We start from the raw sequence: 27,621 nt of genomic DNA on the forward strand, positions 1-27,621 counted from the left end.
AAGGTGATAATCGGCCCGCAAAATGAATAATAGCCCCGAGGGCAATGATTTGATAATTAACAGATACATCATCACCTTAGTGCAGTAACTGGCTAACTACTTATATAATATAATAGGAGTTAACCCGTTACTGCACTAAGGGCACTAAGGCGACAATATATGTAAATAGTAAGTTTCAAATGAGGATTTTTGTAACCATATATATATTGCAGGTTGGAATGATGGTACATTCAAGAATTATAAAGATTGATATTGACAGATTTACAGTAGATCTTACAACCAAATCATCTGATCTCATAGATAAAGAGAACCAATGGAAGTAAGTTATAGTGATATTTCTTTATTTTGAAAAAATATTCAGCTCAGGAAAAGGTAGAAACATTCATGGCATAAAAATTAAAATATAAAGTTTGTACAGGTAGTATCTAGTAACTGTTTAAGTAAAGATTTGTGCATTATGACTGAAAGGGTGTAATGCTTATAATTTTCCTATGGTAATTTAAGGCTGATTGAATTTTGATATTAACAGTTTGATACAAAAGATAACAGTATTATAAGGTACGAATGTTTGGGAATTGTGCATATTGCTTTCTTTTTCATGATGCAAAACTATATATTTTTTTGTACAGAATTCAATATCGTTGGCTTCCTCTTTATCTGTTGGGTTTACCTGTCTTTAATCTACCAGTTTTCAGAACAAGGTGCACTTCAGATAAAACAATTCATGAAACATCATTACTGTATTGATGGGGCATAAAAATTATGTTTAAAACTGTTAGAAATTGAGAATCCAATAAACACAGAGATAAAGTTCTTATTTTTATGTGTGAAATTTCAGACCACAAAAAGACTTATATTATGATATGGATAGAGAGAAGAATGAATCAGAACATGAAGAAGAGAAGAAGAAAATACAAGCTAGACAATGTAATGTTTATATGTTGCATCTTGTTATAAAGTCTGTACTTACAAAATTGTTATGTATATAATTCTGATTTTGAAAAATTATTGCAGTTGAAAACATTCATGTTACATTATTTGGAAAAATAATTTTGTGTTCTGGTTGTTATGTGAATTCCACTTTGATCATGGCCTCTGGTGTTTAACTAGTAAGATATGAAAGCTGTTTTGTTTAGACTTTGAAATCTATACCATTTCATGTAACAAAATTTACCTGTAGTGGAGGTTCCATTTCTTATAACCAAAGAAATACTTGTTTCATTCTTTTGACGTAAAATATGTTCAAATTCTTCTCCATGTTTATTCTTTTACAATGCAGTGGAATAAAGGCTATAAACGTATTTTTTTCTCTGACTTATAGTTTCCACATAATAAAAACAACAAAAAAAAAACAAAAAAAACTGTCAGTTGTTTGTTTTATTATTTATCTAGAATAAGTGCTAAGCCAAGACATAATATATAAGTAAAAGCAAGTTAAATTCACATGTTTGTTGGTCATGTAGTTTAAACAACATAATTAAAAAGAATGGTTAAAATGTGTTAATTTGTTCTTGATTTTATATTTCAGCATACATTAAGAGAGTTATTGCTCACCCTAACTTTCACAATATTGGTTACAAGGAATGTGAGAAGATTTTATCTAACATGGACCAGGGTGAATGTATTATACGTCCCAGGCAGTAAGTGTATAAAGGTTGATAACATTGTCTTTGTTTTTGATTTCTTTGTAATACAAAAAAAAATAACCCTAAATTTTGTCGATTGAACTAAAAATCTTGTCAAAACCTTTTTTATTTAAAAAGTTAAGATTTAAGCAGAAATTGACCAAATTAAAAAATTATTAAAAAGGATTTTCCCTTTCCCCCCTAACCCCCCCCCCAATTTACCCCAGAGCCAAAACTGATTGGAAAATACTAAAACCATTGTATTTTCCCTTTAAAAAAAAGGCAAACCCTTTGGGCTGTTTAACAAGATTTTTCACCAAAAAGAGAAAAATTTTATTTATCTTCAATTTAATAATGTATGTAAAAACCTCCTTTTAAATTTTTATTTAACTGTTAATTTTAAATTTAAATATGTCTTTATTTGAACCTGTCACTCAGCAGGGTAAAAAGTATATGTATTTAAAAGGGCATGTATACTTTAGTTTCCAGGGGGCGGGTCTCTTCAGTGACCTGGAAGGTGGCTGAAGGAGTCTTACATCATATAGATATCAAAGAGGAAGGCAAGGAAAATGCATTCAGTTTGGGATCATCGTTGTTGATAGGGGGAGAAGTTAGTTGAAATCTTGAACTATATATATTTATATTGTGTTTTGTTTAAGTTTGAAACTTAATCCACACATATACAGTAGAACTTCGGTAAGTCGAAGTTGGAGGGACTTGTGTAAAAACTTCGACACATCGGGACTTCGACTCATGAATCGGTCTGAATTTCATGACCAAATTTCAACCAGTGACTAGCCCTATTTATAAGATCTATAACGCAACCTATTTCATGTTTTTCTTCCATTCATTAATCTGATATTTTACATTATACAATGATAAATATGACACGTTAAGTAATTTTTCACGGCTAAATTGATTTAACTTATAGTAATTATTTCGCGTGTGATTATCACGCGACACCGGGTCACGGAAGTACTCAAATGATAGTTCTTACTGTAAAATACCGCTAATGCAATTAAAATAGTAACGATTAAAGCATTTTTTTCACACATTTAAACGCATACAAAGGCTGTTTGAACACTCGGCTGTGTAATTAATACCTGTCACTAAAGTTGATCGGAAATCGTCTTCGTGGCCAGAAAAGGTGTGAAAAATGTCTTGAGATCGAAGATGTCGAAATGATCGAAGTACTTCGGCTTATTTGTGGTAAATTGTTCTAGATTTATTCTATACGGACCACGGAAAAACTTCGACACATCGAAAAACTCGACACATAAAATCTCGACTCATAAGTAGGTTTTTTTAAGGAATATATAAGGAAAAAAATCGGGACTTTCATTTTACTTCGACACATCGAGAAAATCGACTAATGGAAGTTCGACTCATAGAAGTTCTACTGTATTGTGTTTTGTTAAAATCTGTTCTAAGGCTCTTAGACACATTTAACATAGTTATGAGTAATTTCTTCCTTTGTATTGATCATTTTATAGGATTAGGAATATTGTTTATGTCTGTCTGTCTGTCTGTCCCTCTGTCTAGGCTTAACATTTATCTTTACTGTTTCCGTCTCTAAATTAGAGCCTTCTTACTTAGAGACAACTAATTGCTGGACGAAAGCCTCTAAATGACTTTTTAGTTTTTACCTTCAAAGTCAAATTTTTACGATTTCACAATTACTTAATTATTTTTCAACAGAAAATAGGATTTAGTCATTTGTTTTTCTAAAACATAATCTTGTTTATATAATTTTTACTGAGCATAATAATATGAGGAGAAAATGATGTAATTTTCACTATTTAAGAGTGTTAGAAAATGACATACAATCATCATTACTAATATTTACCAGATCTGGTTTCTACATTAATGTATTTTTTTTTATCTGTTTAACTTCAGGAATTTGAAGATTTGGATGAAATCATTGCACGTTACATTCAGCCAATAGCATCACATGCTCGAGATATCATCAACTTTAAAAACTACCTGGACTCTGACTGTGGTAAAAAGGAAATTCTGGAAAAGAAATTATATGAAGATAAGAAGAAGGCACCATCTAGGTAAATATTTTTCCTGTCAGATTACAAACCCTTGTTTATTAGGTACTGGCATTAGAATGGTGTGGGTGTTTTAGGCATGTAACAGCATCATTGTTATTTAAAAAACAAAACAAAAAAAGCTTATTATTTTTTTGGTCATTTGTCTAAAATCTAGTTAAATTAACCTTATATAACCACAGTTGGACAGTTTTTCTTGAAGTTTCTGATTAGTTTTTGATGTTGTTTTTTTGGTGTCCTTGGCCAAGTCTATGACTTCAAACCACTTGCCACTCACTACTGTTGGTTCAAATCTCCCAATGGACTTAGGATTTTTTCATGTAAGAAAGCTATACAGCTAACTTCAGATCATGGGTGGTTCTTCTTATGTGTAGATTTACACCTGAAATGATGCATTGAAAAATCAACTGAAATTACTAAAAATATGCAATACTACTTCATTTATTGGAGTTAGGGAAAGTTTGAACTCAACTATAGTTAGAAGCAACTATGTTGGAAGAAGCAATAGTAAGCAATTATGATTTATAATTTTTCATTTTCTAGAATACCATATTATTTGAGCTCAACTAAACAGTACCCAGGTAAATTTCTGCTGTCCTATATGCCTCGAACAAAACCACGTCATGAATATGTCACCGTGACGATAGAAGGGTTCCGGTATAGACATAAAACTTTCCACTCAATAAACTCAATGATGAGATGGTTCAAGGAACATTTCCGAGACCCGTTGGTTGGCACGCCCAGTCACAGGACACCTGTCGGACAAACACCAAATTTCAGTCTACAAGGTTTGTATGATTATAATATAAAATGTAATATTCTAGTTGAGTTTATAGTCTTCCTGTGAGATACTGACAGCCACATTTTACGACGCAACTATAATGATGATGCTTTATGTAATAGTCCGATGATTTGGTCATGATTTAAAGAATATTTTTCTTACATCAAGGTTTTATTTTGTAGAATACAAAATGTGAACTAAGCTATTATTAATTGCCTGTGTTAACAGTTTTATGCAAGGAATTTGAAAGTACAATGGGACTGTTCTACTCGACTTGGTGTATTGTAACATTTAGGTTTGGCATACAATGTCAAGACCCATACTTGAACTCACCAGTTTCAATTCATTTAAAAATGGTGGTCTCTAGAAGTAGTTGTCTTAAACTGCTTCAAGGGGAAACAGTACATCATTTTTTCTGTGCATCATTTTTTCCTTAAAATATTTCATCCCCATGTTTTCTTGTAACAGGTGTGGATGCAGCTACTATTCAGAGAGCAGCAGCAGGTTTACCTAGCAATATCTACAACACCCTGGCCCAGGTGGCTGGTGTGACGCCTGCAGGGGTTACCCCCGGAGTTACACCCAGAGTTACACCTGGATTCACGCCAGGTTTCACACCAAGGACCGGCTTCACTCCACATACTCCACAGGTTGGAGGATCCTCTAGTAGCAACTTTGCTGGTGGTTTTAGTGGAGGATTAAATTATAGGGTAGATATTTTATTACTTAGTTCATATTTGAAATAGGTTATAATAATATAATCAAATAGTTTTTGGCTGCTCTTTTACTAATTTGTACTTTATTCATTTCAATTAATGTACTTATAATTTATAGAACATATAAGAATCAATATATTATAAAGATTCCATGCTTTATTTTAAATAACAGCCAAAGAATCCCCACTTACTATCTTCTAATAACAAATATATATCAAATATTCAGTGACATTTGGACCGCCTCTGTGGTCGAGGGGTTAGAGTCGATAACTTCTAATCCAGTTACCTCTCTGGTGTGGGTTTGATCCCCGGGAGATGCTTTGGTAGTTTAGCACGGAGGAAGGTAGTCTAGTACTGGTGTAACTCTCCAGGAACGATGGTTAGGAAACTACCCGCCTATATGACTGAAATACTGTTGGGAAAAGGCGTTAAATGAAACAAACAAACAAACAACTGACACTTGACATATTTTACTCGCTGTATCATGTTGTTGTGGGTTTTTTCAGCCTCAAAACCAAGTGGGTTCTACACCAATGATGACCCCAGCTGGTCAGGCAACCCCGTCATATCAACCAACCCCCAAATCTCAGTGGCCAGGTGCCACACCTAGAACCCCTAGAAGTAGTGGTCAATCTTCATCAGGTAAGATATATTTCTAATTACATGTTGACTTGTGGTATATATACTTGTGTCATTGTTTGAAGACCTGTTCATTGAAAATATGTTTGAGATGAATCATATATACATTAATGCACAGTGCTTTGAGTGCAGGTGTTAGTTTAAGTTACCTGCACTCCAGTTACCGCCTTTTCTGTCAGGGATTACAATAGAGCATGCTGGTAGATTTACTACATTTTTTCTTGGGTTTACTGTAAGGACAAGGTCATTGCTTTGATACAAAAGAGAAAGAACATCAAAACACTGCAATCTGACATCTGCTGGGGAGCTAAAATTTAGAAAACCATGTATTTTGATTCTCTTTTTATTACATAGTGGTATATAAGTGTTGTTATGATTGATAATTTCTGCTGTAGAAGAACACTTCCAGATTCCATCTCTTCAAAAAAAGTATAAAAAAAATTAATAATTTTTTATCAGAATTATACTGAGCTACTTTTGGTGTTAAACTTAGGTTATCAAGTAAACAAACATGTTATTAGTTTTCTTTAATCTTTCTGCAGGTGCTAAACCAGGAGGTAGTGCAGGCACAGATTGGGCCAAGGCGGCCGAAATGTGGGCCAAACATAAAAAGATGGCACCAGGTACGCCACGTAGTCCAGCTGTACGACCATCTCCACGACGTGTGGAACAGTCCCCAGCTGGAGATGCCACACCATTGTTTGACGAGAGATAAAAATAGAATATTTGAGATTTTTGAAAACTCCTGAATGTTTTATACATATTTGTCTTATCAGACAGAGAGGGTTTACAAACGGAATTTCTGTGTACAGATGAAATTGTTCTTGAATTTGTACAGAAATAATTGTGGACATGTAATGACAGAGTAGCTCTGTGTAATATAATGGCTGAGTTGGAGAGTAAGCTGATTCTGAGCTATAAATAGAATATGCCTGTAGTTGCATATGTGTACATGTTGAAAATATTGTGTTAAATAAATGTGGCCATTCGGTAGAATAGGGATGGAATAACTGTCTGCTATTTAAACAACTATTATTTAAGAATCCGTATTTAATGTGTACAGCAAAAGAAAAAGTGATATGAATTGAAAGAAGGTATTTTTGTTTTCTTTAGTTTTTTTCTTTTTTTGAAAAAAATATATGAAATAATATTTTGTACAGGATGTATCGAGTGTGTAATTTTTCTACATGCATATTCTGTAATGAGAACATTTTTCGCCTGGAGCTTAACGCAAGATAAGATTTTGAAGTTTAGAAAAAAAAACCCAACTTTTTTTAAGTGTTCATCATTTTGTCTTGGTTAAAGATAACGTTTAAAGAGTGTAGGGGTATAGTTGATCTTTTCAAAATGATTTAGGCAATGAATTCTAGAAATGTTGTTTTATATTAATATTTTGAAATGTACAAAGAATAGGACTAATATTTCTTCATAATATACTGTAAAAAATGGTCTACCTTAAAAACTTTACAGGAAGCAAAACAGTTAATTTTTTTTGTTTTTCAAACATTTTTTTTTTATTGTTTGACTGGAATAAGTGCTAGAACATAATCAATTAAGTTGAGTGTGTTTTCTGTGTACAGCATTCATAAAGTACATACTACAGCATGTATCAACATTAGAATCATTCTTTTTTGTACATATTTATTTTTCTCAGATAGCAGAGGGCTTTAATGTTTACAAATCTTTATTTATCAGAGATTGAGTGTGTCAGGAAGATAATTTAAAAATATGCTTTTGTAATTTTATTTTCTTTGATACAGTCCATTAGTCTGCTCATCTGTTGTCGTCATTTTGTAATTTCACAACATTTTTATGTCAAGAAGACAAAATTGAAGTAATTTATCATCTTGTGTCATTAATAATAGTAAAGCTACTAAAGGTTTAATCCTTGGCCTCCTGGAGGCAATAGATATGAGCCGTGTCACGACAAAACCAACATTGTGCGTTTGCGACCAGCATGCATCTGCGCATCCGCAGTCTGATCAGGATCCATGCTGTTCGCTATCAGTTTCTCTACTTGTAATAGAGTTGGTAAGCGAACAGCATGGATCCTGATCAGACTGCGCAGATGCGCAGGCTGGTCTGGATCCATGCTGGTCGCAAATGCACTATGTAGATTTTGTTGTGACGCGGCTCATATTATTCCCCATGTGACCAGTGCAGACAAGACGTTCATGCTGTCTGCTCATATTCTGCATTGTTCGCTATTCACTAAGTACTAATTTTGAAAAAATTAAATAGTCCTTTTTGAAAGCTGAACAAGCATGAAAAGGTTCAAACATTGTGTTGCTTACATTCTTTTCGTAAATGGTTTTACACTTGAATAATTAAAGACGTGCATTTTGTATTGTATAAATATATTTTTTCATTGTTGCGCTGCGTGAATCATTGGACTCATGTTCATTGCAATAAAAGTCATAAAAACCAGGAGATATTGTGTTATGATTTAAATATCCATGTTTTCTTTGATTATATGTAAAAGCATTGCAGTGTATGTCAAAGATGGTAGGATATAAGTTTTACAAAATTAAGCAATAGTAATAGAAAAACAAAATTTGGTTATAAGTTTTAGGTTTCACAAACTTGTTCTCACTTGTCACACATTGTTTTAAGTACCACATATTTATGCCAAGCTTTTTAAAAATCTGCCCATGAATGACTACAGACTGGAAATTGCTTACTGTTAAACAATACATCGAGATATACAATTACTTGTAACATCCAAGTGTGACCCTGACCTTTGGCCTGCTGGATTTACTCCTGTGCTCTACATGTCTTAAATAAGCTGCTGTATATTGTAGCATTTATTTCAAAATATATCCATGATGGACAGAATCATTGACTGGACTCAACCATTCATAATCTGTTTTAAGAAAATTATGTTTTGAAGTCTGTGACCTTGACCTTTGAGCTTCAAACTTGGGTGTGATAGATCTCAAAATGCCACACATATATAAGCCCAATAGTTACAAAATCCATTCATTTATGAGAAATTCATAGACCAGACAAAACCATAGTCGCAACTATAAACAAAGTGTGGCTTTGAGATGCTGGCCTGGCTCTTGGGCATGACACAACTCCTGATTTTGCCTACATCCAGGCCAAATTATTTTTTAAGTCATTTTATGAATGACAAAATTGTTGACTGGAACAAATATCATTGTACTTAAACAAAAACTTATCTTTCAAGTTAAGAGTAACCTTGACCTTTAAGGTACAAATCTGGTTCTACCATGTGACACATTGCCTCAATGTGCAAAAAATGTATACATAATTCTTTCAAAATCCATCCATGAATAAAAAATTATGCCCAAGACACGATTATCCACAATTTTATGACTTGACATACAAGTGTAACCTTGACCTTCGAACTGGAAAACTAATTCTTGCATGCAACAAATCATTAGCAACACATTTTTATACCCCCGCACAACAACAAATTCTGTCCGGAAACTGGTTCCTGCCCAGTATAGTAATTTCCAAATATAAAAAAGAAATACAGTATTAATTAAAATACATGTATATATATTAAAAACACATGTGGATTTATATTTGCTTTATTATTTTCTTATTCTGTATAACAATAATAACATAATACTTGTATATGAAATTAATATGGCTAGTGGTTTTAACAAGGATTTCTCATATATTTATAAATATTTTAATTAGTAATACTATTGAAATTAATATGGCAACTGTGTGGATGATTACAGAAGATTTCTGAAGTACGAGGGATGATCTAGAAATATCCAGAATTAAGTCGTAGATTCAATATTTTTTATTGAAGATGCATATTACAACCTGACTATATTTGTTTGTAATATATCCCCTCTACAAGAAAAACAAAATTATTATAACAAAACACATTATGACTAAGTAAACATCTGTTTCATAAGTAATGTGCATACATCGCAGTTTGTATGCTGTGACAATGTCATTTTAGGTGGACTGAAACTGTACCGAACAATAATTATGTAATATTGTTGTATATTGGATGAAACATTACACAGGTAAAAATTTGTTGAAGACAACATGGAAACAGTCAAGACTTATTTACAAATTCTGGGTTTTCTTAGAATATGAGGGATGCCCTCATATTAAACTTTTTACCAAAATAAAGAAAATAAATAGAATCCTACTTATGGTAGTCTTACTGCAATGTTTTCCCGCCAAAAACTTTCTATCATCGGCCAATATCGTAATAAATCAGTCATTTCTGGAACATTATTTTTCACAATATTTGGTATTCAATAATTTTTAACCATTTATAACCGTAATAGCGATAAAGAATGAGTGATTGTAAATAATCTAATGCCCAAGCTTTTGAAAAAATTATGTTCCAAAAATAACCAATTTGCTATGATAATGGCCGATGGCAACAACAACGAAACTCTAGCAATCATAATAGTTTGACTTTTTCTTCAAAACAGAAAAGTTTAAATAAATATGAATATAGAATTCACAACATTATGCTTTCTTAAAAATAATAAAAGAAAATATCAATTAATGCAAATTAAATACATTGTAACAAGATAATTACACTGCACAACAAAAGATATTGCAACTATACTGTAGTACAAAAGATATTGACTTGATTACAACATATTTTTTCTCTGGAGTAATAAAAATAGAGGTTAGTATTATAACACTTTACTTCTGTGATTTCTTTAAATATTCCTTCATTTGTACAATAAATTTGTTTTAAACATAGACAAGATCTAAAATAAAATTTAACTGCAAAGAAAACAGAAAAAGATACAAAAACCTGAAAAAAGAAAGAAGTTTGCTATAATCATGGCTTCAAACTCTAACATTAAAGTACAATTTCAAACACAAAATGAGTGATTTGACAAAATGACAAGTTTCAAAATGTGGATTAAAAAGGTGACCAAGCCTCTTAAAAAAATAAAATTGAAAAAATATAATTTGACTGACATATAGGTGTATATAAGCATGCAAAAAGTGATACTTTTGCTAGATACTAAGCTAAGACAATTTTGATTTTTGTTGAAATTTACATTTGTATATATACATATACATGAGCAACAGGTAAATGTAATAAATAAACATAATACTGTAATAATCTATTTGTTTTTTTAACTTCATTATGTGTGAACACATTGAAATATATGTTATTAAACATAAAAATACATAATGCCCAGAAACTGCCCTAATAAAAATGAGTAACTTTCGGAACTCAACAAATTTTTTTAAAAAATCGGTAAATGAGCAAACTATGAAAAAAAAAGGAAAATAACACCAAAATTTACAGTATCAATAATTTATCAATATGAATGTTGTATTTAGTATAAACATTATTTAATTTAGGTAAACATGGTCCTGAGCAGAGTAGGGCTGAAACCCATGATCCCAGGGTTGAGAGCTAATCATCAATATAATTACTTTTTTGAATGTAGCATAAAGATAGAGAAATGTGCAGAAATTAAAATGTCCTTTATTGCGCTCTTGATTATCAGCTCACAGTATTTAACAGAAACAATATAGATTGTCTAGGTCTATTTAGATTGTCAAGGTCTATTTGAACACAAGAAATGTGTCCATAGGACACAGACGGATGCCTCATATTCCACACTGTTTTGTCGGTCTACAGTAAGACAGTGTGACAAGGCAAATTTATAACCCCATCCCCTTTTATAGGTGGCATAATAGTTTGAACTCTTACCCTGCTAAATTTGTAAAATGCAATATCAAATAATTCCTGCATGGAATCTGTAACTATTTCTAATGATAAAAGACATACTAAAATCAAGATACAAATACTGATCAGCTCACAATAAAGGGTCTGGTCAAATGCAAAACCTTGTGGTATAAAGATCAGAAGTTCAAAAAGTGAACTGGTATGAAATAAAGAAGTTACATTATAAACATCCTTTTCACAACCCTCACTTTCATCATTAATTGCATTTCAAGACTAGTATAAGTACAAAATTATATGTATATTATATTATTTTAAATAAAATAAAATGCATAAACAACACAATTTTATTATAAAGCACCTGGGTACAAGTGTTAGTATTATAACACAGTCATAAACAAGAGGGCCATGATGGCCCTGAAATTGCTCACCTGTATATAGGCCCCTAGGGCGGGCAAATTTTAACCTGGGGCTTTTATTTGAACAAACTTGGTAGACACCCATTAGAAGATGTTTCATGATGATTTGAGTTTTTCAAAAGAAGACTTTTTAAGTTTTTACTATATACATAAAGGGAAAAACAATAATCCCCTGGCACGGAGCAAATTTTGACACTAGGGCTTTTATTTGAACAATCTTGGTAGTCACCCACTAGAAGATGTTTCATGATTAATATCTAAGCTCTAGATATTTGGTTTTTTTAAAAGAAGATTGTTTAAGTTATTATAAACAACTAAGGAAAATCAATGACCCCCGGGGCGGGGCCAATTTTGAGCCCAGGTCTTTTATTTGAATAATCTTGGTAGACACTGACTAGAGGATGCTTCATGCCAAAGATTTAAGCTCTAGCTCTTTCAGTTACCATGGCGACCAGAGTTCTGCATGGAATTGGATTCTTTGAACAATTTTCAAAATTTCAGATGAAAAGCAATCACAAAAGCTCACCATGTCACTTTGTGACAGGTGAGCTAAAGTTGAAATTTCAACAGAATGTATAAATGACAACCTAAATTTCATACTATTGAAAGAATTTTTTCTATCTAAAATCCAGTTTAAAATGAAAACAAGAGGCACAAGTAGGTTGATATCACTCACCTGAATAAATTGAACAGAAGATATATGTCAAGCAGCTTTTTGGGGTCCTAGATATGCACATAATTGTAATGATATCAGTTTAACATTTTACATTTTTTTACCTTGACCTTGACAAGTCAGCATAATTCCATGAATGCTTGAAAAGGCAACTCGTATTTTCACACAAATTAGAAATTATGACCCATGATGATATTTGCATGATACAAGTTAAACAACCAGACACAGGGCCTTGACAATTTTGATACCTTCCTAACACATCTACAGATCAGGGTAAGGGACTGTCAATTTGACAAGTCAGACAGAATGATTCACGATAGGATCGTATTCAGAAGTTAAAGTGAAAATAATGAAGGTGACAAACTAACACTTGAAAAAACAATACACATCATGCAAAACATGAAATATTGCCAAGAACTGTTAAGGACAATAGGCAGAGAAAATGTAGACACCGTCAAACAAAGAAACAAGAGCCCGGTTTGAGCCGGGTGATGCTCCCCGAAAAGGTTTTGGACACAGGAAAGTACACCTCTTGTAGTTTCAGAGTTATGTCCGTGGAAAAAGTTCAAAGTGCAATTATTCCAAAATTAGGCAAGGCAGAGTTACAGTTCTTTGCACTGCACTTCTAATCAATGTGATCTATCAACCTACAAAGTTTCTTGATGATATCTCTTATGATTTCCGAGTTATGTCCTGGACAATTCAAAAAGTAAAAATAAACAAAGGGCAATAACTCCAGAATTAGGCAAGGTAGAGTTATGATTCTTGTGCACTGCACATCTACCCATTGAGATTTATCTACCTACAAAGTTTCATGTTGATATCTCTTATAGTTTTACAGCTATGTCCTGGACAAGATTTTTCTAAAAGGGGAGATTATTCAAAAATAAGGCTTAACAGAGTTACGGTTCTTTTGCACTGCACCTCTACTCAATGAGATCTATCTACCTACAATGTTTCATGTTGATATCTCTTATAGTTTTAGAGTTATGCCCCGGACAAGATTTTTCTATAAGGGGAGATAATTCAAAAATCAGGCAAAATAGAGTTATGGTTCTTTGACACTGCAATCCCCCTCGATGCCCCTAACCACAGTATGAAGTTTCAACAAATTATCTCCAAGGGTTTTCAAGTTATGCTCCGGACAAGACAACGGACGGACAGACGGACGGACGGACAGACGGACAGACGGACAAGGCGCCGACTAAATGCTCCCCCGAAATTTTTCGGGGAGCATAATAAACACCCTAATCATCGCCAGCACCATCATCATCATCAACAACAACAACAAATTGACTAACACAAACAAGCAGCAGGAAACTCCAAGGCTGGAAATTGCTCAAACTGTGGACAAAAGAAGCACATCTGTCAAGGCAAAAACTTGACATGCCATTATTGTGGAAACTTAAACCATTTTGCCAGTGTATGTAGATCAAAAAACAGGAATGTACATAACATTTGTTCTGTAAATGGATTTTAAAAAAGTGTTTCAGGTGCAGAGGAAAATACAGAATTTTGCAAAGACACGGTAAATTTTTCTTCTCTTACTGAACGTGCATTCGTCCAAATAAAGGTTGGCCCTTTCCACATACCTCAATTTCAAATTAGACACAGCTAGCTGAAGAAACTCAACATAAATGATTACATCCTCCAGAGGCTGGTCTACCCAGGTAAAAGTAAATGACACATTAGGCCAGATGCAATACCTATCATTTATCCGCCCGCACGGTTCCTGAGGCACTAAGAGATCGATTAAAACTGAACTTAGCACATGGAGAAAGAGAGGATAATAACAAAAGTAACAGAATCTACAGATTTTGTTAATTCTCTTCTGATATTTGAGAAAAAAATAGGGAAATTGAGGATATGTATTGACCCTAAAAACCTCAATGACGCAATATGATGGCCACATTACCCTTTGACAACTAATGACAACATGGCATCACACCTGACGGACGCAAAATATTTCAGCATACTAGACATTACAAATGCTTATTGGAGTGTAAAACTAGACGAAAAGTCATCTTTTCTGAAGACCTTTAGCACAATATTTGGCAGATACCACTCGCTTAGACTTCCGTATGGTATTTCAGCATCAAGCTATAAAAATTATTATCTTCATGCAGAAAATTGACGAAATTTTTGAGGGATTTGACGGTTGACAACATTTTGATTTACAGAAGATCGCGAGAGGAGAACTACACAAACTTACACAGGGCTCTTGACAAGGCTAAGTAAGTAGGTATTAAGTTGAACCCAGATAAATGTGTCATAGAAGTGTCTTTCTTCGGACACCTCATCACATCAACAGTACTGAAACCTGATCCCTTGAAAATAAAGGCAATAACAAATCTAAAAGTTCCATCGACAAAAACAAGAGTTAGAGCATAAGCTCGACATGGCATTTTTTTTACAAAAATTTGCACTAAACTTGGCCGAGGGCACCAGTCCAATGAGAAGATTATTGAAAAAAGATGTCAATTTCATGTGGGATGTTCATGTCATTTGACAAAATAAAAACGATTGTGACAGAAAGTCTGGTATTGGCTTATTTTGATCACAATAAGCCAGAAAGCCAGAAAGACTGGGATCTGACAAATATGGAAGTGGGTCTGTTATATTCCAAGATGTCCGCCCAGTAGCATTTGCATCCAAGACATTGACCCACACAGAGTCACACTACACAGACATAGAAAGAAAATTAAACGCAATAGTATTTGCATGTACACGGTTTCATCAATATGTTTATGGCAGAACAGTGACTGTACACAGTGACTTAACGTTATGCGCAATCATGCAGAAAAATCTTTGTGCATGTCCTCCTTGGTTACAGAGGAAGTGACTGACAATGAGCAAATATGACTTGAATGTCAAATTTGTACCTGGTTAGCAAATACCAGTAAGCAATAAGCTGTCCAGAATGCCTCTCAAGGATATATTCAACAATGAAGACTTTGACCAACAAATAGATACTGTACTCAAAGGGTCATCAATAACTGACTGCAGACTTGATTCACTGAAGCATGATGCAAAAACATGAATCTGTTTAAGCAGACGATGACTGATTTTAGGGATTTTATTTGAACAAACTTGGTAGAAATCTATAAAAAGATGTTTCATGCCAAATATCTAAGCTCTACCTCTTCTGGATTTTCACAAGAAAATTTTTCAAGTTTTTATTATATACATATAAGGAAAATCATTGACCCCTGGAGCGGGTCAATTTTGACCCTAAAGCTTTTATTTGAACAAACTTGGTAAACATCTACTAGAAGATATTTCATGCCAAATATCTTAGCTCTAGCTCTTTCAGTTTTTTTACAGATTTTTGTAAAAACAATCTTTCGGTTGCCATGGCAACCAGAGTTTTTCATGGAATTTAATTCTTTGAACAACTTTGGTAGAGCTTCATGCAAGAAACATCCCTGCAATGATTCAACAGATTTGGCCAAGTGGTTTAGGAGAAGTTGTTTAAAGAAATAGTTGACGCACGAACACACGCACACACTTATGCACGTTGGACAATGGACAATGGGCAATCACAAAAGCTCACCTTGAGGACATTGTCCTCAGGTGAGCTATAAATTACTCATTTTATCTAAAAAGTCCTCCTGAAAAATAAAAAATCTTTGAAAAAATTATTTTTTTAAATATTATTAGTTTGATTATACATGTACGTATTTTAAATAGATAATAATAAGATATTAATTAAATTAAATAGTGTATAACAAAAGAGTACAAATTTAATTAAATGTACCCAATACATGTAATACAACAATTTTTAACTTAATTTTTTCAAATTAAAACTGATTTCTACTTTTAAAAATTGAAAACCTATATTTTTATTTTCCCAGCAACAAAAAATTTAAAAAAGGAAAAATATTTTACTTTTAAATGTCAAAACATAAAGTCCATTCTTCAATGGAACAAAAAATATTTCAAAGTTCTACATTATAAATACTGTACATTTTGTACTTTCAAAAAGTCAAAAGTTTGATGTTCTTTGATATAAATGAATAATTCTAACACGACCCGTATTTTTCCCTATTGAACATAGAAGAACCGAAAGTGTGTGTTATTATGCTATAAAGTCACAGTTTGACGTTCTATATTTAGATATGTGACGTAATCATTATACACGTGACGTAACCACTGAAAATGTGACGCGCTGAAAATAAGTACGTAAACAAATCAGTCGCAATTTTGCTTAATATCAGGTACAGCAGCATTGATTTGTTGATGTCGTGTTAGAATCGAAATAATATATCAAAATCGGTGATTTTATCGCTTGATAACATCACTGTTTGTCGTTCGGATGCGCATCATTATATCACTCGGGCTACGCCCTCGTGATATAATTCGTCGCATCCGAACTCCAAACAGTGATGTTATTGAGCGATAAAATCACTGTTTGGGATATATTATTTCTTAAATATACTGTACAAAGATATTGCTGAGTAAACATTTTATCACACATAATTATGAATCTTAAGGATTTCAAATTAAAGTGGTTTTTTAGTTTTAAAAACTAAAAATGTAAGTTTTATTCCAATCTGAAAATGAAAATAGAAATTAAAAATGTGATGATACCACAACCTAAATTCTCCACAAAAACAAATGAGCCGCGTCACGACAAAACCAACATAGTGCGTTTGCGACCAGCATGGATCCAGACCAGCCTGCGCATCCGCACAGTCTGATCAGGATCCATGCTGTTCGCTATCAGTATCTCTACTTGTAATAGGGTTTGTAAGCAAACAGCATGGATCCTGATCAGACTGCGTGGATGCGCAGGCTGGTCTGGATCCATGCTGGTCACAAACGCACTATGTTGGTTTTGTCGTGACGCGGCTCAAATGTGTATAGAATTACATTATCTTTAGCCCTTATCAACTAATCTTCTGATAAAAAAAAATCCATAACATACAAAATAACAATAACCTTTTGGAGTAAAATAGGTTTTAACAATGTCCTATACACAGCAACCCAACCTTCTTCATCTTCTTTGAAATTATTTAAATCCAAGAATTGTTTTATCTAAGAGTTATACCAAGGTAGATGGTTGATATCAGTGTTGCCACCACAGAGGATTACACCAACATTCTGTATACTGTCATCCATGTTCCTCATTTTCTCAGACATGGCTGCAGCTACACCAGCTCCTGATGCAGCCTCTATCACTAACTAGAAATAATGTAATATGGATAGTTATAGTACTGTAGGTGGTCAATATGAAAATTATCAATATGGTGTGGATATACAGTATTCATCATTAGAAGCAACATGTCTTTATATTTATGCTTTGTTTCTGAATATTAAGAAAAAAATATATTAGAAAGTGAATACAGGTACTGTGAAATGAACTTTTAAAGTAATTAAAGCTAGATTTACAGTCAAGACACATGAATTATCTTAAATTATACTAAATGAGCCAACCGGACGTCCACTGGTTGGCTCTATACTGGTGGCAATTATTCTTATTTTTATACTTGCTTAAGCTAAAACATTAACACAGTATTGATTTATTGAACAAAACTTACCTTCATTCTTTCAAAACAAAACTTCATTCCTTCAATTATTTCATCATTGTTCTAAAATGGAAATGACAAAAATTGATAAGATTTGTGTCTTTGATGCAATAAACATCAACCAATATAGATGTTGAGCACAAAAGACATGACAGACTTGACTTGTTACCTTTGGGAGGGTCAAATAACACATTAACATGCCAGTATTTTATCTGTTGTGATGAGTTATGTTAACTATCTGACTTTAATGACCACCTAATCCTTACCTGCTGAAATTGACTACATTTTGTATTTTCAAATCTTTATCTTGATATTCTCAAAAATTATGAAATGAGCCGTGTCACGACAAAACCAACATAATGGGTTTGCGACCAGCATGGATCCAGACCAGCCTGCGCATCCGCGCAGTCTGATCAGGATCCATGCTGTTCGCTTTCAGTTTCCTACTTTTGTTTTAAAGAAAAGCGGGGCCGTCAGTGCGCAGGGGCTGGTCTTGATCCTGCTGGTCGAAAAGCACTATGTTGGTTTTGTCGTGACGCGGCTCAAATGAACAATTCAAAAATGGTAGCTTGATGTAAGACTTTTTTAAGAAATTCAGCAGGTTAAAAGTCTTCCAAGACTGGTCTGTAGAGAAAAAACTTAATTCAATGAAATACAAGTAATGTCCTAAGTAGTAAGAAATGGGTCAAACTTTCAGTAAAACTCCCTGTAACTTATACCCTAAAAATTTAAAAATTAAAAGAGACTTACCTTGGTTAAGTTAAAGTTTGATTTCAATTCTTTGAGTAAGAATTGAGTGAGGGGCTTAACTACAAATCATAACAAACCTCTCTTTTGAAAATAAGCCTGTCTAAAAAATAAGCTACCATTTTCACGTGTATTTCACTCATTGAGTAAGATGTATTTTCAAGCAATTCAAGAGAAATGAAAGTGGTTGTATTTAATATATTTCATATCGTAGATAAGGAAATTTTGTATACTTACAAGTGAGAAAACTTGTTTCTCTACAAGCTCCAGAATGATTGGCCAGGTCACATGACCTAGTTGTTGTAATCTTATACCATCTGCTATAGTGTTGAGGAATCTCGGTGGATTTGGCCATAATCGCTCACCTACAAATACAATAACATATTTACATTTAAATGATATCAATACATCACTGATTTCAATAATCAAGTACTCAGCCATTATTCAGTTAGTAGAATATTCAGTTACTTTTTTATGACCATCATATTTTTACACTGTAATTTACATCAAAAAAATTCTCTACTTCTAAAATGTATAATTGGTTAATTAGTTTAATCATCTTCTCTTGTTCAGAATTTGGAACTTATAATAAAATGTTCTCACTGTAGACTAGTGGTTTCAATATGAAAACACTTTTATAAAGCAGCCATAATGCAATATATAGACTGGTTAAGCTGAAAGGAAATGCAGTCCAGTCTGGTTCTATACTGACAGTACATGCATGTCAACATTGCCTCTAGTACTCTAACAGTCGGTGACTTACCTGCCTGTAAACATCTCTCTACATCTTTACCCTGAGGCTCAACAATAAACACTGAAGAAGTAAAAAAACAAGATTGCATCTGTGAAAAAATGCTATGCCACCCCATTAATACAACACTAAATAGTAGAAACAGAAGTAGATTTATTTTGTTGCTACACAATTGAAAGTTGCCTAGTGAATATTTCAGCATTTCAAATGAAAGACAATGTGCAGAAAGATGTGTCTAATGTTCAGATACAAAGGCCATAGTATAACAAGCAATTATCATAGTATTGCAAGCAATCCATAAGTCCCCTACCGGTTAGAACCCCATCAACATTCTGAAGGGCAATTGGCCATTCACTTATGTTTCAATTTTTCTCTATTTTAAGTAAACTTGTTGGAAAAGTTCTTTAAAAGTGATCACAGGAAACAGTTTTTATGAACAGACAGACAGACGGACTGAAGGACACTCTAAAGTTAATATTTGAAACATCCCTGTTACCAAAATATAACATTTTAAAAGCAAAATTCTTAAAGAGGAGATAACTCTTGAATTAAAGATGCAATTTCATAAAAATTTTCAGCTCTTTTTGACTAATCACAAATATTGTTATATTTGCCATGTTTTAAGCCTATGTGTTGCCAAGGCAACTAATATTTTTTCAAAATAGGAAGAACAGATAAGACATGCAAAATCTCAACACTGCTATCTACCCATATGTCAAGTTTCATAAAAATATTTCCAGTACTTTTTGAGTTATCACTGGATTCAGTTTATGTGTAAAATTTGCCATATTTTCAGTCTATGTGTTGCAATAGCAACCAGAATTTTCAACATAGGAAGAAAAAAAAAAGACGTGCATAATCTCAAGACTGCCATCTACCCATATGTCAAGTTTCATAAAAATATTTCCAGTACTTTTTGCTTTATCACTGGATCCAGTTTATGTGTAAAATTTGTCATATTTTTAGCCTATTTGTTGCCATAGCAACCAGAATTTTCAACATAGGAAGAAAAGAAAAAGACGTGCATAATCTCCATACTGCCATCTATCCATATACCAAGTTTCATAAAAATATTTTCAGTACTTTTTAAGTTATCGCAGGATCCAGTTTTGTGGACGGACGGACTGACGACAGACGGACCGCCGAAATGGAATAAGGGGCCATTTCTTTTGTTATTTTCTATTGTTTAATAGAGGGCCAATGGCCCCTTACTCTATTGTTACGGAATGAACTCTATTGTTCTCTTTTGTTCTGTTTACAGTTAGATGGCCCCCTATCCTTATTCGGTAGTGCGGACGGACAGACGGACGGAGGGTAAACCTAAAGTCCCCTCCGGTAAACCGGTAGGGGACTAATAAACAATTCAAAACAAAAGTATTCTTAGTTGATAAAAATTTTGATATTTACGTATTACATAGCTGTATTAAACTTTGAAATACAGTAACAGTTACTTTTCAATTATTAAGCATTACCTATTTATGAAAACATAAAAAGTCATCTTTTGCTTTGGGAAGTCACTGGTTGCTATTGAAATCTATGGTTGCTTTGGAAAGTCACTAGTTGCTATAAAGGTCAATGGTTGCTATAGAAAGTTACAGGTTACTGGTTGCTATGGAAAATTAATGGTTGCCATAGAAATGCACCTGTTGCTATGGGAAATCACTGGTTGCTAAAGAGGTCTTTGTTTGCCATGTAATGTCAATGGTTGCTATGGGAAGTCAGTGGTTGCTATGGAAAGTCACTGGCTGCTTTGGAAGTCAGTGGTTACTGCAGATAGTCACTGGTTGCTAAGGAAATGAATTGTTGCTATGGAAAGTCAGTGGTTGCTATGGAAAGTCACTGGTTGCTATAAAAGTCACATTTAAGGAAAATTTTATGTTTGAACAATGTTTGTTGAGGTCCACCAAAAAAATGTTTCATACCAAATATCTAAACTAAAGCCTCTAAAGCATAATAGCATTGATACTGTTTATTACGATGCCTTTAATATGTTCATTAAATTGTATAAAAAATTACGAAAATGTAATAAGCAACATATATATTAGTTTCTTTTAACCTATTTAGAATACCAGAAGAATATAAAAACAAAGAAAATTTGAGATGCTAATATAATAATCAGCACTTCAATGATACAGAATAAAGATTGTTATTATCAAATAATGATTGAGAAGTACAAGTTATGTATAACCTTTGACATCTGGTTTTATAAACTTTGCTGCTATGGCGATACCGGCCACCATTCCTCCACCACTGGAAGGTACAAGGATCGCGTCTAGTTCCGGTACCTGCTCGAGAAACTCCACAGCTATTGTGCCCTGAAATAGTCATAGGCAAACAATTTAATCATGAACCCCACAGCAGCTATTGTGCCCTGAAATATTCATAGGCATTCAATTTAATCATAAACTCCACAGATATTGTGCCCTGATAATCATAGATCATGTTTTTCTTTTAAAGCTAGATTGTGGTACAGAGGTTCAAGCCTATAATTTCTAAATTTCATAATAAAAATTGCAGAATGAATAAACATAGGGTTGATATAAGAAATTGTAATGTAAATGCAATTCCCATGTTGCAAACCACTTTGTATCACATGATAATAACTGTACAATGTTAGATTACAATTTTTGCCTACAGTATAGAAATTGTAAATACATGAAACAGCATAGACTGTTTATATAAACAATAATTTTAAATCCCTAACTTAAAAACCATGATTCTAAATGTCCTTAATAATAAGATATTGTTTCATTTATAAACATCTGACTGTGTTACAAATGATTATTATCATGTTTGTCTATTATCTACTTTTATTAACACAGTCTAGTAGGCATTTTAATCATTATTGATCCATTTTTATTCATTTACCAGCTTCATTTATAACATTGATATTAATTTTGTTTGTTTGAAATGTTATCACATTTTATCATAATGTTTTTCGAGTGTATAACGGGTGTTCCTTTATAACATGACTTTCGAGCCATTTTATTGTTATGAACTAACAATGGCATCTAGCCAAACTGGTTGCATTACATAAATACTACATGTTTGTGTCTGTGTGTCTTGTTTGTTTATATCAAGATACAGACACATGAACTAGCAGGCGACCACCTCCCTTGAAATATTCATTTCCAATTCAAACAAACCATGAAGTAATAGTAACATTAGAAGGCCAATTTAGATGTCAATACAACTGTAAACAATTATTTATTTCTATTATAATAAAACAGCAGCTGTTGCTTATTTTAAAACAGCTGCTAACATGCATGTCAACCCCCCCCCCCCCTCATTGAACTACAAAAGCTATTTTTGTATTAATATCTTTGTTCTACCATTTGAACAGTAGATGTGTAGTTTTTATCAATTCTACTACGGACACATGTATTTTTAGTTACAAAACTTTTTCAAGATGGATGTAAAATATGATTTTTCAAGTAAATCATCTTAAAACCAGTTTAATGTGGCGGCATGGCAGAGTGGTTTACGCATCAAACTAGTAATCTAAGGACTTCTGGCTGCATAGGTTCAAACCTTGTCCAGGGCAAGCTGCTGTTTTGTGAGCAAGAAACTTTACACTCATTGCTTAGTACTGGTTTGTTCCTGGAACAGATTGGAAAGTGTTTCAATAAGCTTATAGCTTCCAACACAATCAAACTAAAATAAATTCTAAAACCATTTTTAAAGTTTATTAATCCATTCAACCCTAGAAAAATGTGCCATTGTGCATGTATTGTGCAGAAAATTGTTCCATTGTGCATGTATTGTTTAGAAAAATGTTTCATTGTGCATGTATTATTTAGAAAAAGGTTCCATTGTGCATGTATTGTGTAGAAAAATGTTCCATTGTGCATGTATTATGTAGAAAAATGTGCCATTGTGCATGTATTGTGTAGAAAAATGTTCTATTGTGCATGTATTGTGTAGAAAAATGTGCCATTGTGCATGTATTGTGTAGAAAAATGTTCCATTGTGCATGTATTGTGTAGAAAAATGTTTCATTGTGCATTTATTATTTAGAAAAAGGTTCCATTGTACATGTATTGTGTACAAAAAGGTTCCATTGTGCATGTATTGTGTAGAAAAATGTTACATTGTGCCTGTATTGTTTAGAACAATGTTACATTGTGCATGTATTGTTTAGAACAATGTTACATTGTGCATGTATTGTGTAGAACAATGTTACATTGTGCCTGTATTGTGTAGAAAAATGTTCCATTGTGCATGTATTGTGTAGAAAAATGTTCCATTGTGCCTGTATTGTGTAGAACAATGTTCCATTGTGCCTGTATTGTGTAGAAAAATGTTCCATTGTGCCTGTATTGTGTAGAAAAATGTCCCAATCTGCATGTATTGTGTAGAAAAATGTGCCATTGTGCATGTATTGTTTAGAAAAATGAGTCATTGTGTATGTATTGTGTAGAAAAATGTCCCAATCTGCATGTATTGTGTAGAAAAATATGCCATTGTGCATGTTTTGTTTAGAAAAATGTTCCATTGTGCATGTATTGTGTAGAAAAAGGTTCTATTGTGCATGTATTGTGTAGAAAAATGTTACATTAAGCATGAATTGTGTAGAAAAATGTGTCATTGTGCATGTTTTGTGTAGAAAAAGGTCCCATTCTGTATGTATTGTGTAGAAAAATGTGCCATTGTGCATGTATTGTGTAGAAAATTGTTCTATTGTGCATGTATTGTTTAGAAAAATGTTTCATTGTGCATGTATTGTGTAGAAAAATGTGTCATTGTGCATGTATTGTTTAGAAAAATGTTCCATTGTGCATGTTTTGTGTAGAAAAATGTTCCATTGTGCATGTATTGCGTAGAAAAATGTTCCATTGTGCATGTTTTGTTTAGAAAAATGTTCCATTGTGCATGACTTGTATTGTGTAGAAAAATGTTCCATTGTCACCGTGGGTAAGCAACTTTGGTCACGTGACCACAAAAGTCAACGTACAGGGCCAAAATACCTCGGCTGAGGTAAGTTTTTAAGTGATTATTTTTATGTCCAACCGATTTAAATTATGCTACATAGCCTACCGACCGCGGCAATTCCGATGCTTTCTAAAAATGTATTTAGTTTCGTCTAACGTTTTGTACTTTTTGAGAACATTCAAACAATATTTGCAAATTGTCGATGACAACGTACACACTATTGTGTAAAAGTGTTGATGAAAGCTTAATAAACGATACGCATGTCATTTCTTAGTAAAATTTCAGGTCTTAAAATATATAAGAGAATGTTTTAATGAAAAAGGAACTAGTTTCCTGCTGTAATTTTTTGTATTTATTTAAAAATTTACCAACTTACAGAAATGTCAACGTACACATACAGTCTAGAAAATGCCAACGTACACACTCACAATTCAGTTTGATAGTGGTCTGAACATAAGGCTGCAACTTCGGAGTAGGTGGCTTTTTCTAACAAAAAGTTAGCTTTCAATTTAGATTGCCCTCTCAAATGTATATAAGTACAGGTTTATACAAAGGAAAAAAGTTGCAAGTACATTCATATCATCACAAATAAGCTTAAACAACCTTTAACTTTTTTAAAATGTTATTTATTTGTTCTTTTGTGGTTTTCTTTTAGAAGAAAAAAAATTCCAGTTACTCAGATTGCTTAATGATTTGCTGAAACAGCAATTTTAAACTGTATTAATTTAGATCATTTTACAGTCATTTAATAACGAAAACAGAGGATAAGCGTTGCTCAACCAACCTAGTGCCTTCTGTAGCAACAAAAGTTGCCAATCAGAGATTTTTTTTTTCAATTTTCAAAACAACCTGTGGCTTTCTGAAGGATAAGATATAACGCGATCAATCAGAAAAGGGGCAAAACCTGAAATCAAATTCCAACAACTGAAAATGAAATTTACCCACACATTTTATGAAGAAAAAAAATCAATTCTTTTAACATGCATGGTACATAACAGAGGCTATATATAGGGACAGATTTCTGTCCTCTAGATGATATAAGTAAGTTGCTGTTAAGTCACGGTTCTGATAATATAGATCACTAGGCATTTAAGGGGAAATATTAGCACTTTTAGTGGAAAATATACTTATTTTGGGCTAGGGGAAACAGCCTTTATTCGGCTGTAAAATACAATGAAAAAAATCACTACGGCAATGGGTTACAATGACGCCGAGTGACTAGTTTATAGGTATTATCAGTATTTCAGCAGTTATGTCATTTTAACCCTATGATTACATAACGAACGTTCTATTAACATTATATTTTCAATAATATATCTCCTTGCACTAGTTATGTAATTGCCACATGTTATAGACATTGTTATTTAATACATGGTCTAGCTTAATAGACGTGATATATATTTTTGCATTCACAGTTTTCTTTGCCCTTTTTGTTTCACTGCAAATTTTGTCAACCATGTCTACTTATTTACAAGTCTATGATATGTATTCAACAAAAATGTCATACATTTTAATAATTTGCATTGCAATCAAAATTTTTAATTCAAGCAAACCATTTTATTTGAGCAAAATGACGATAAAATTTGTGCATTGTAACAATCTTTTCAATATATATTGTGGCATTTCTATGATTACTAGTGGGTCATATGACTGTGGTACTTGATATAACTTTTTAAATGTTTAAACAATGTCACTGATTCATATCTATAGCTCATACATTGCGCACAAAATAAGATAGGTAAATTTATTACTAGAAACCATTTTCCAGTAAATTTATTACTAGTAACCATTTTCAGTAACTGGTTTCTTGAGCAAAAAAGCATTTTACTCAAAACTTGGTACTAGTTACTTACCATTTAACAAAAGGGTAATTTGTTGCCTTAACCAACCTATAAAATTATGAATTGTTTATAAGATATTTTTTACATAACAAGTGCAAGTAGATATATTCTTGAAAATATAATGCTAATAGGACATAAATGATGTGATCAAGTGACGCAACTGCTGAAAAACCGGTAATATAAAATTGTAACTCGGCATCACCGTCAACCTTGGACCCTTTTACTGCTACGGAAGGCACTAGTTGGTTGAGCAAGAGACCCTTATCCTGGCTGTTTACGTTATTAAGATGACTGTTTTTACGATCTATATTGTAATACGATCTATATTAATCCAGTTTAAAATATAAAAGCGGCTGTTTCAGCTAATCATTAAGCAGTTTGAGTAACTGGAAATATGTCTTCTAAAAAACAAAAGTACAAATAAATAACATAAAAAGTTAAAGATTGTTTAAGCTTGTTTCCGATGAAATGAATGCACTCTAAACTATTTCTTTTGTAAAATTAATAGTAATTATATACAGTTTGAGAGGGCATTTAAATTGAAAGCTAACGTTTTGTTGGAAAAAGCCACCTACATGTATTTCGAAGTAGCAGCCACTATCAAACTAAATTGGGAGTGTGTACGTTGACACTTTCTAGACAGTATGTGTACGTTGACATTTCTGTAAGTTGGTAAATTTTTAGATAAATACAAAAAATGACAGCAGGAAACCAGTTCTATTTTCATTAAAACATTCTCTTATATATTTTAAGACCTGAAATTTTACTTAGCACTGACATGCATATCGTTTATTAAGTTATTATCAACACTTTTACACAATAGTGTGTACGTTGTCATCGACAATTTGCAAACATTGTTTGAATGATCTAATAAAATACAAAACGTTGGACGACATCAAATACATTTTTAGAAAGCATCGGAACAGCCGCGGTCGGTAGGCTATGTACCATAATTTGGCTCGATAGAAAAATAATCACTAAAAAACTTACCTCAGCTGAAGTATTTTGGCCGTGTACGTTGACTTTTGTGATCACGTGACCAAAGTTGCTTACCCATGGTGATTGTGCATGTTTTGTTTAGAAAAATGTTCCATTGTGCATGACTTGTATTGTGTAGAAAAATGTTCCATTGTGCATGTTTTGTTTAGAAAAATGTTCCATTGGTCATGTATTATGTAGAAAATTGTTCTATTGTGCATGTATTGTTTAGAAAAATGTTTCATTGTGCATGTATTGTGTAGAAAAATGTGTCATTGTGC

The 27,621-nt window shown here is 32.9% G+C and overlaps 2 protein-coding genes across 2 annotated transcripts in view; one reads left to right on the forward strand and one right to left on the reverse strand.

Annotated features, from left to right (window-relative positions):
• Positions 1-6,753, forward strand: part of LOC132721376 (transcription elongation factor SPT6-like) — a 30,549-nt gene extending 23,796 nt beyond the window's left edge. Inside the window, 9 exon segments of the mRNA XM_060705668.1 lie at positions 141-319; positions 839-927; positions 1,529-1,672; positions 2,132-2,235; positions 3,522-3,682; positions 4,223-4,467; positions 4,929-5,170; positions 5,683-5,818; positions 6,358-6,753. Of these exon segments, the coding sequence (XP_060561651.1) occupies positions 141-319; positions 839-927; positions 1,529-1,672; positions 2,132-2,235; positions 3,522-3,682; positions 4,223-4,467; positions 4,929-5,170; positions 5,683-5,818; positions 6,358-6,530 (1,473 nt within the window). The 3' untranslated portion in view covers positions 6,531-6,753.
• Positions 6,754-9,339: 2,586 nt separating this feature from the next.
• LOC132721375 (probable serine racemase) lies at positions 9,340-21,904 on the reverse strand (the record flags this gene model as incomplete). Its single annotated transcript, XM_060705667.1, is given in 5 exon segments — positions 9,340-17,747; positions 18,104-18,154; positions 19,076-19,203; positions 19,602-19,652; positions 21,778-21,904. Coding segments are annotated over 5 exon segments (504 nt in total), but the record flags the coding sequence as incomplete, so codon positions are not given.
• Positions 21,905-27,621: the final 5,717 nt, after the last annotated feature.

The sequence above is a fragment of the Ruditapes philippinarum genome, unplaced genomic scaffold, assembly GCF_026571515.1.
Source record: "Ruditapes philippinarum isolate M1 unplaced genomic scaffold, ASM2657151v2 ctg197_1_1_1_1, whole genome shotgun sequence".
In the NCBI taxonomy this organism is placed as follows: Eukaryota; Metazoa; Mollusca; class Bivalvia; order Venerida; family Veneridae; genus Ruditapes; species Ruditapes philippinarum.